Source organism: Ursus arctos, unplaced genomic scaffold, assembly GCF_023065955.2.
Source record: "Ursus arctos isolate Adak ecotype North America unplaced genomic scaffold, UrsArc2.0 scaffold_1, whole genome shotgun sequence".
Lineage (NCBI taxonomy): Eukaryota > Metazoa > Chordata > Mammalia > Carnivora > Ursidae > Ursus > Ursus arctos.
The window spans coordinates 106,381,750-106,392,175 of record NW_026622763.1 but is presented as its reverse complement, the minus strand read 5'-3'; the positions used below and the strand labels follow the sequence as shown (position 1 = coordinate 106,392,175).

The following is a 10,426-nucleotide window of genomic DNA, read 5'->3' as shown; positions in this document are numbered from 1 at the left end:
CAAAGAAAGGACCCCAGCATCCTAGAGCCGGGAAACAGGGCAGCTGATCCAGCCCACATCTCCCCACCACAAAACAGGTGCCCCTAATTCCCCAAATGCCACTGTCCCAGAGCTGGGGACGGCTTCGCACGGAGGCTTCCCTGGCAAGCCCCCACCCCTGCCACCGTCTTCACACTTCACGTGGTCCAGAGGCCACCCTGTACCTTCCTTCCCCCAGTCCACGGCTCGCCATCCTCCGTGGGCCTGGCCGAAGTGAAGATCTGTTATTTTAAGGTCTGCCCTTTGTTTTTATAACTCTGGGTAGTCACGTAGCACGAGCCATCTCATCCAGTTACATATATAAATACATTCCATCTGGCAATATTACACAATAAATACTTCAACAAATTGTGGTAAATACACAAGTTGAGAAAAGGAAAGATCTGTGGCTTTTTCAAGGGTAAAAGAGAACTTCTTGAAGTATCTTTGCCCACTGGGTGCAAAGTGAAATCCAGAGAAGGGTGTGGCCCCAGCAGACCTTATCAGAGCATGAGGAGAGGCAGGACACAGGCCAGCGCTTCCCGGTAGGGTGGGTCCGGGCCCTACTGAGAATCGCTAGGTCCGTCAAGGACACCACGTGGCTGTTCTACGTGTGGGGCACCAGGGGGTCCGTCGGACCTGGCCGCGATCACCTGCTTCTCCTGAGGCCGGCTGGACAGCCCTAGTGACTGGGGCCACTGCCCTCTTCTCTCCAGCCCTGAACATACTGCTGTCGGACCAGCCTGGCCTCCAGGACACCCTATGGTACCAGGGCCCTGCAGCCACGCCGGGCGGGGGGAGGGGAGGGACCTACACCTTGGAAGTAACCTGCTGCAGGTGGACGCTCATGTCCCCCCACAGGACCCCCCTCCCCCAGGTCCCACCACTGCTACAGCATCATGGTGGGACTCGGGACCCAGGTCTTGGGGAACGAAGACCAGCTTTCTGGGCATCATCTCCATCTGTCTTTTCTCCACCCGAGCTCAGGGCCGCATGTCTCCCTAAGTGGGGAAGATGTTTGGAAGAACCGCAGAGCCGGCTGGACCCCATGGGGCCACGGGTGGGCAGTGGGAGCCATTGGCTCATGAGAAGCCTCTGCTTTATCTGTTCAGATGGATGGGCAGGGCCTGCTCCTCTCCAATCTGCAAAGATGTTCTAGATCCTTCATGTGGTGGGTGGATCCTAGCAGGGAGTCAGAGCCTCACGGGGGATGGGAAGAGGGACCTGTCTAGGACAGGCTTTACAGCGGAGGGGGGAGCGCAGGGTGCTCTGCAAAGGCCATCTGCAAGGTGAACTTACGAGTTCTCTCGTGTATGTTAGACTCTCACTGTCCCCCCCATAAGCCCCTTTCCAGTGTCACTCTGGCACCTGAGACTGCTGTGCTAAGCGGCCGTGAAACTCTTGAGTCCTGTGGTCCCTGCAGGAGATCCAGACCCAGGCACCGTTGGGGAGGGGCAGGTGGGGACCAGAAAGCCCCAGGTGGAGCCCCAGCACACTTTCCCTGGGAGGCTCTCTGGCCCAGTGCAGGCTGCCCATCCTCCCCGCGGGGCATCCAGGCAGGTGACCAGCCTTTCCCCTCCTTGCTGGCATTCCTGGCATTCTGGCAGCCCACGAGAACACTAAAAAGATGGAAAAGGTGTGGCTGGGCCAAGACAAAGAGCCTGAGGCTGTCTGGGCGAGCTGCCCTACAGGCCAGAAGGGGAACCTGTCTGCAGCCAAGAACAAAGCAAGTCCTCCTGGGCACTGAGCCCCACTAGAAACATTGGCTGAATAACAGCCCAACAGGGCTCTTCTCCTTTTGAAAGCCGGCATCCTGGAATCACTCCTGGTTCCGGGACTGCCAGTTAGCGTGTCCCCTCCCCGGGCTGCTGGCAGTTGGCCCCCTCCGGGCTGACCTGCAGTGGCTGGTATGGGCGGGTCCGGTGGGCTTCGTCCTGCATGTGGCCTCCGTCACCGCTACATTGCCCAGAGACTGTTCGGACCCCGCTTCTGTTCACTGGGTGAAAGGAATGGCCCGGCGTGGCAGCTCACACTCCAAGGAGGACGGCGCTGAAGTGCGAGCCGCTGCGCACCGTGAGGGGGGAGCCACTGGCGTTGTCCAGGAAGACAGAGGCGTACTGCCCGCTCTGCAGGGAAGGGCAGAGTCGGCCTGGGTACTGCCGGCCCGCAGGTGTGCCCACAGAGGAGCAGAGCGCTCCCCATGCCCACTCAGCCCCCGAGAGGCCTCAGAGCCAGGCCCGGCCCCACCCTTGCCCCCCGGCACCTCTGATCCCTCTTCCAGTGCTTTCTCCCCGCTCCACCGCTGCTCCTACAGCTCACCTGCATCTGCGTGAGCCTCTGCTCGGGGCCAGCGAGCGGTTCATGGGCCTGCGACGCTGGCCAGCCTGCTCCAAGTGTGGTCCACATAGCAGCAGTGTCACATTCCCCGAGAACTCCCAGAAAAGCAGAGTCTGGGGGCCCACCCACCTTCTGCATCTTAGGACCCCAGGTGGACCACGTGGCCCCCAGCAGTACCTGGGACCAGACCCTCGAATGCCTTCCAGCAACCACAGCCGGCTGGACTCAGACAGCCTGGCCTCCAAGTCCGCGTGCCCTTGTGCAAATTACCTAAACTTTCTGTGCCTTAGTTCCCTTATTTAGAAACAGTGGAAACACCGTACGTCAACTATACTGCAATAACATTTTTTTAAAAAAGTGAATAGACAAAAAATAGTACTACCGACCTCAAAGTGCAATGATAATTAAGCAGATAACTTCTGTAAAGAGCTTAGAACGGGCCTGGCACAGTACTGCTGAAGCGCCAGCTGAGATTCCATGTCTGCGCTTCAGTGTTTTTTGTTTAATAAATCCCACCTTGATAGCAGTTTCTTATGCACTTTCCAAAAGCCCCCCAGTGCCAGAAAAAGACTGTCAGGTAGGGTACTGTGTAGAGAGTACGCCTCCTGCTTCCCGCAGTCTCAACAAGCCCAAGGTGTTAGGGCGGCAGCCTGAGGGCGTGGAGCGGACCTCGGTTCCCTCCTGCGGCAGGTCCCTGCACAGAGCACCCGCCTCAGGGTGGGAAGATGGGCAGGTCTGAAAACTGTAGACTGAGCAGCGGAGCTCCTGCTGAGGACCGGCCAGGGCTTGGGGGAAGGGGACTTGGAGGTGGCCCCGCTCTGCCTGAACCCGGGTGAACTCCCTGGTGCGGCCCACAACCTCTCCCAGGCCTGGCGTCTGCCGACACTGCTCCCAGAGATCCAGAGCCCCCACCGGCACCCCTCCCTTCCCGGTCACCCCGCAGCCGTGCCCAAGCCTGCCCCATGCACCTGCAGGTAGAGAACGCCGTTGACCGAGATGGTGAAGAGCTCACTGCTGCTCTCCAGGCCCATGACAGCCTCCAGGGATCTGTGGCCAAAACAGAAAGAGGATCAGCCCACACCACCTCCCCAGGCCCCACCAACCTCATCCACAAATCACCCCAGCAACCAACACCAGCCCAGCTAAGTGCAGTGGTAACAGCTGCCTTGGCCAGGTCTTCTCGTGGAGGGTGGTATCCGAACTGGATCCCCAAAAGGAGTCAGGACAGTGTCCACAGGGTCAAAGGGGTTCTGCGGGTGCTGGGAAAGGCAATCCTGGGCCCAGGCCAGGGGCTGAAAAGTCCTGGCTCTGCCTGAGCTGGAGGTGGGGCAGGGCCTGACCACTGAAAGGTGGGTTCAGGCCAATCTGTGGAAGGCTTCCCAATGCAGCGTAAGAAGTTCTGGATTTCATTCCCTTCTACAACTGTTGTGGGGTGTCTGCTCTGTGCCTGGGCTCTGCTGGGCGTCCTGGGGGTTCAGAGGGGCAGCCCCTGCCCTCCGGGGCCACAGGTGCGGAGAAAGGGGGGCGGGATCATGTGGGGGGGGGCGTCCACGAGGAGAGAGGCTGGCGGTGGTGGTGGGCTGCAGTGGTCAGAAGAGGCCTTTCCGAGGAGCTGGTGGCGCCTCTGGGTGACAGACAGCCCCCTGCAGAGGTGAGGGGAGCCAGGAGGCTGGGAGAGGGTTGGGTCAAGAACAGGGAGCCCCCGCGGCCGGAAAGGAAAGGCCTGCTGGGGACCCAGGCACGAACTGGGAGGCCAGGAAGGAGGCCTAGGATCACCCGGGCCTCGGTGGGAGGCGATGGAGGACGGGGTCTGTCCAAGCCGGACGGGACGCGGGTGGGGGCCGTGTGGGGGCGGGTTCGGCCCGGGGTCCCCCCCCCCCCCCCGCGCCCACTCACGCGTTGCGCTGGCACCGGGACTGGATGCAGATGAGCAGGCGCAGGCGGTCCCGGGGGCGCGGCGGCCCCCGCCTGGGCTGCTCGGCGAGCGCTGCGGGGGGAAGGTGGGGGTCACAGCCGGCCGGCGGGCGCGCGGGCGCTGGGGCGGACCCCCCCACCGCCCCGGGCCTCACCTGCGTGCAGCGTGGCCGCGAGCGCGTAGAAGCCGGCGACGGGCGCCGTGTACTGGCCGCTGGTCAGGTTCAGGCCGGGGCCGCGGCGGAAGGCGCCCTCGGCGTCGGGCTGCGGGGCGCACGGAGGTCATTCGGGGTCCGCCCGCCGCCCGCCCGCGCACCCCGCCCGCCGGCCCGGACTCACCAGGTAGTAGCCGCCGAGCTCGTGCAGCGCGCGCCGCTCCACCGACGCGTCCCGGCGCAGGCGGCCGTGGAAGGCGGCCTCGACACGCGGCGCCCGCGGGCCCGGGACCAGGGGCGCGGCCAGCAGCGCCAGCACGCCTGGGTCCCCCGCCGCCGCCTCCTCGTCCTCCCTGATGGCGGCCGCGCCCTCGGCGGGGCCGCGCGTGCAGGGCTCAGGCTCCGTGCGCTCGCGCTGCCGCACCGCGTCTGGCACAGAGCGAGCGAGCGGTGGCCGCACCCGTCCGCCCGCCCTCGCCCCTGCTCCTTGCTCGGAACCCGCTGCCCACAACACCAATGCGCCAGTCCGCGCTTTCCCGATCCCGCAGCTGCTCCTGTTTCCCTTCAAGCTTTGGCTACCAGGGAGCTCGCAGCCCAGAGCCCTGGTTCACCTGCCTCACCTCGCCACCCTACCCATGCGTCCCCCTCACGCTGCTGTTTCCTCTGCTTACAGTGTTACTGCGGCCGCGAAAACAATCGTATAAGCAGCCCCGCTCACTTTTGCAAGGACGCTGGGTGTAAATAAGTAATTATTGCCACTGCGCTGGAAATAACGTGGAGATTCTTCAGCCTCTGAAGCTGCTCTATTTAAATAAACAGTGCGTGGAGTTGAAAGGGGAAAAGGCTCTCTTGATAGTTCTCCTAATAAAGTGCACTCTGGTAAATACAGGGAGCCAAGCTCAGCAGCCAGCCACATGCAGGGCCATCTCCTGGACAGGACAGCTCAGCTCAGCTGTGCTCCCCTCCCTCTGCTGCCTCCAGCTCAGCTGCCCAGTACACTATCCTTCTGCCTCCCGTGCGGGCTCTTGGCCAGCCACGGAGACCAGCCACAGGAACAGGCAGGGACACGGGTGATCCAGGGGAAGAAGTTGGGGTCTGTCGGGGGCCCCGTGTTACCAGGGGTGAGTCTCAAATCCCTGTGGTTTCTTTGTGATCAGAAGAGCACTTTGCAAGGTTAAGGATCTCTGATCCCTTCCTGACCACCCTCACTTGGCGGGGGTGGGGTACAGGTGTCCTGGCCTTGGCTGGGCTCACCGACTCCCAGAGGAGGCATGGGCGCTGGTCCCCGAGCACCACACTGAGTGGCCAAGTCTACCCTCTCTGTGAAGCCTCCTCCTTACCACACTCCCGCCAACCCCCACCCTGACCCTCGGCCTCATCCACGCCGGCTCTGGGCTTCTGAGCCCAGCACAGAGCAGGGGCCTCCTTGAGTGCTGGCTGATGTGGGAATATCTAGCCAGCCTGGCTCCTCCGGGATACCCTCCCCCAGCCCCACGCACCCTGAGGGTGCACTGCCCCTACCTTTCAGCAGCAACTGGAACTCCTTCAGCAGTACCTCAGGTGAGATGATGGGGCCAGGGGGACCCTGGGGGCCAGGGGGCCCTGGGGGCCCCGGCAGGCCAAGCTGAAAAGGAACCTTGGAGTGAGGCTATCTGAGCAGGGAGGTGGGGGACTGCTGGCAATGCTTTTCAAGCTCTTGCCACTAATAGGCAAGAGGGGATCCTGCTTTGACCTGTGGGGTGGAGGTCAGCCTCTGGGCCTCAGACTCCCCTGAGAAGGCAGTAAGGCTCTATTTTGAAAGCCACTAGCTCTGAGTGTGAGGCCTGGATTGTGCTGGAGGCTCGGGGCTGGCTGGGGTGGTGCGGCCCCTCGGGGTGGGGCTCCGAGCAGGCAAGGGCACCAAGTGGGGACTCCGAAGGGTTCCCAGAGGAGGGAAAAGAGGGACATCACAGGTCAGGCAACGTCAGCGGGTTCCCACTGTGCCTGGCCCAGTGCTGGGGCCTGGGGCCCTCAGGGAGCCCACCTGGGCTGAGGTGACACCCCAACATAGGAGCAAGTCAGCCCCCTGCAAGGAAGGGCACGGGGGAGCCCCAGCTTAGCTTGGGGTGGGGCCAGGTGGCTCCAAGGGGGGGCAGTGAGGTGAGGCCATGGTGACAGCCCAGCCGCCTACTTGCTCAGGCTTGGAGCCCGGCACTCCGGCGTTGGGGCCAGCCCCAGCCGGGGGGGAGAAGCCCAACCCCAGTGTGAGCAACACAGCCCTGGCCCAGAGCTCCCCACCCCAGGGGACAAAGGCAAGAGGTGGACATCAGGACCAGGTGCCAGGTTTCTGGCTTGGCTGAATGACAGTGGGAACCCCACAGCATCCAGGGTCCCCAGACTCCCCACCTCCTGGGAACCAGATGGTGTGTCAGTCCAGCAGACTGCAGCCCCTCCAGCTCGGTCCCTGACTGCCCTCCCAGGCCAGCTCAGGCCCTCCCTTGCTAAGATGCCGAGGAAAGAGAAAGGGGGGTAGCTGATGGGGCTGCCTAGCTTTCCAGGGGTATAGGAAAATGATAGGAACAGGCCTCAAACTCAGGGTTTGCCTGGGCCCCCCCAGCTTGGCCACTTTCTGTGCTCTCTGACCCCAGGCCAAGGGGAAGGGTCTGTCCTCGTTGGCAAGGGCCAGGGTGCACCAGTGGGGCTGGTGAGGGGTGCAAGGGGGTGATGGTGGGCTGGGGTGCAGGGAGGGCCTGCAGGTGGAGACCCTTGCTAGCCCACACCCCACCCCAGGAAAACACACACACACACACACACACACACACAGCTGGGGCTCTTGTGCTCACCTTCAGCTTCCTGGCCCTGCCTCTGCCTCCCCTCTTGCCGTTGACGCCTTTGTCACTCTGCCTGATGAAGAGCATCCACGCATCCCTGGGGTCGAAGTTACGCGCTCCCTCGGGGGTGGGCTCCTGGAACACAGTCAGCCCCCAGGTTGGTTCGCCCTATCCCAGTGGGTGCCCGCCTAACAGACGGAAATTTCAGGACATCACTGTGTAGGATGGGCTTCAGCGTCCTCGGGCCCCTGTCCTTGTCAACAGTGGTGCCGTCCAAGTCAGTACAGCCCCCCCGTCCGTGCTTCCCAGCCTCCTGACACATGGAGATGACCAGGTCACACCACTGCCTGGGCGCTATGCGAGAAGAATTTGTGGGTGGAGGAAGATGGGGTGCAGAGCTCCATAGCGGGTGAGAACTCTGGCATGGCTGGGCCACCCGGCCTCTTGTGGCCTCTGTCCTGTGGGCGCTGCAGTGAACACACCTCCCTGGGAGACTCACGAGGAGGATCAGACCACCAGACTCACAAGTCTAGGGAAGAGGCGACTGTGATCGTCAGGGCCCCCTGTGCGGCCCCCGCTGACGTTCCAGGGATGCCCATTTCGGCCCTCGGGGTAGCTGCAACTTACGGTACAAGACAGTTGGAGGGCTGGTGGCCTAGCACTGCTATGTTATGACTCAAGGCCCCTGCATGGGGTGTGACACCAGTCAGCTTCCTTGGGACCTCTAAAACAAGGACAGTGATGATTCCAGAAACATCCATTCCCCCGCGTGCTGCATTCTGACCAGTCCTGACACTGAGGAAAATTCCGGGAGGTGCCTTCCAGAGAGAGGGCTTTGGCCCATTTGTCAGTGGGCCCCAGGTAGTCTGGGCTCCAGACAAGGCCTCCAGCCTTGGAGGAAATCAGCTCGAGGGCTCAGATGAGGTCACAAGCACCAATGCAGGCGGCCGATGGAAGGACCCAGGGTTGTAGAGCTGGCCAGGACCTTCCGTCAGAGACAGAGCCAGTGGCTCCTGGCCGCTCTGAAGGGCCCAGGGCCTCCCTTCAGGAGCCAGTGTGCTATGGAGGGGAGACAGGGCCGTCCACGTCAGAGGAGCCTGGGGCTGGACGGGAAGAAAGGCCTCAGAGCGCCCAGGGCCTCCCCACGACTTCTGGGTGCTGGGCCCTGCCACGTGCCGTTCCTGCTGACTGTTTCACCATGGACACAGGACTGGATTCCACTTCACGGCCTCACTCTGCCCTCGGTGGGCACGCATGCAGGGAGTATTCCACATGGGCTGGATGGACGTGCCAAGCTGACACCCCCTAGCTGGGCCAGCGGACTCCCAGCTGGACTCGGACCCCAGTTTGGTTTGGGGGGAGCCATGTCAGCCCGGGGCCCCAGCAGACAGGCCTGGGCAGCGTGGGTGGGTGCTGGGCAGCGGCCCTGGCCCCACCCAGGTCTCCAGCCTTGAGGGGCTCACAGAAAGGAGGTGGGGAGCCCTCTGCTACCACATTGTCCCCCAAAGACAGTGCAAGGCCAGACCCCCTCCTGGAAGCCAGAAGGCCCCTTGCTTCCTGGGGACTATCCTAACACCTCCCTCCTCCAGGAGGTGGAGCCAATTGTACTGGGTGGGGTTTGTCTTCCCTGGCTTCCAGGGGTGGGGGGAGGACTCAGGAGAGGCTCCTCCCAGGGATCCCACAGGGCCGGCTGCCACCTCCCCTCCCCCCCCCCCCCCCCCCCCCCCCCCCCCCCCCCCCCCCCCCCCCCCCCCCCCCCCCCGCCCAGAGGAGGGTTCCTTGTCTTCGTGGCTCCAAGTGTCAGCTGAAGCCCAGCGGTGCCCCTGCGCTGCCCCTAAGCATCTTCCCTGACAGCCCTTTCCCCCTCCCTGTGCGACGGGCCCCACCCACTTTGAGGGCTCCTCTGAACCCCCCCCCAGTCCCCACTTCCCCCAGCCTGATCACCCTGCACTGCCCTCAAAGGAAGGAACAGAGCAGAACTAAAAATCACCCCTTCATGGGCAGAAGTCACAGGTCATTGGGGGGGCTCTGCAAGGCCCCCACGCCCCCCAGGCCCCAAGGGAGGCACTTTTTTGGGTTTTTTAGACAGAACTTCGCCTAATAGATTGGGGGCAGGCGGGCCAGTAATTCGCTCCCATTTGTACAAACAGGTTCTTCCTAATTTCATAAGAATCAGTGTAAGTAATTACACTTTACCCATTTCCCAACTTCCTCTGTCCTCCCCCCACCTCCAGAGGCCGCTCACCTGGCCCGGCAGAAGGGTGCTCTGATGCCGCAGAGCTACCCCAAAGCCCAGCGCAAGGCCCGCCGGTGCGCAGAGGGCAGCGTCTAGACGTCCTGCGTCCCCACCCGCAGCCCCGCAAGCTAAGCGCTTCCGTCCCCGCTTCAAAGCACGACAGCCGGGTCAGCCCGGGTCCCTGCCCGCGGCTCCGCGCCTCCCGCCGCCCCGAAACCAGCGCCCTCCGCCCTCAGGGCACCCGGACCTCAGGCAGGCGCGGGCTTGGGCTGGGGAAACTGAGGCCCGAGGTGTCCGGAGCGGGCGCGCGCAGGGAGGCCGCGGCTTCTTACCGGCGGGCCGGCGGGTGGTCCCGCGCGGCTCTCCCCGGGGCCCGCGGGCAGCTCGTTCCCAGGGCCCGGCTCCTGGCGGGCGCGGCTGTCCGCGGGCTCGCCGGGCTCCGGGGAGTCGAGGCCCGCCGCGGCGGCCAGCAGGCCGGCACAGACAAGCAGCAGGCGGGCCATGGCGGGGTGGCGGGCGGGGGCCATGCAGGCGGCGGGTCCCTCTGGGCTCCGAGCGCGGCGTCTCGGGATCGCGCTCCTGCTCCGCGCCTTATAACGCGCTTGAATCCCCCGCCTCGCCCGCCGCGCTGCGCGGCCCTGCGCCCCCTGCCGGCCCCGGCGCGAACTGCAGCGTCTGCCTGGGTGGGGCGCGCGCGCGCGCGCGTTTGTGAGTGAGTGCGTGCGTGTGTGTCTGTGTGTGCGCGCGCGCGCGCAGCGGGGAGGCGTAGAGTGGGGAGGGACGGGGCGCTGCACTGGAGGGGGGCGTGCAGGAAGTGGGGAGTGCAGGGTGGGGCGCGGGGTAGGAAAGAGGGGTGCGGAGTAGGGTGGGGGTACGAAAAGGGGACTACGGGCGTGAACTGGGGCGCCGGGAGGCAAGGGGTGGGGGGAGAACTCTCGCGCTGGCTAGAGCCCCCG

General features: G+C 63.9%; 1 protein-coding gene across 1 annotated transcript; it reads right to left on the bottom strand.

The window, feature by feature from the left end:
• Positions 1-234: 234 nt before the first annotated feature.
• On the bottom strand, positions 235-9,997 carry ERFE (erythroferrone). The gene is made up of 8 exons (XM_026489955.3): positions 9,803-9,997; positions 7,247-7,369; positions 5,946-6,048; positions 4,609-4,853; positions 4,425-4,533; positions 4,252-4,342; positions 3,324-3,402; positions 235-2,144 (listed from the first exon to the last, which is right to left on the bottom strand). The coding sequence occupies exons 1-8, from the start codon at positions 9,995-9,997 to the stop codon at positions 2,046-2,048; spliced, it is 1,044 nt and encodes a 347-aa protein (XP_026345740.2). The 3' UTR covers positions 235-2,045.
• Positions 9,998-10,426: the final 429 nt, after the last annotated feature.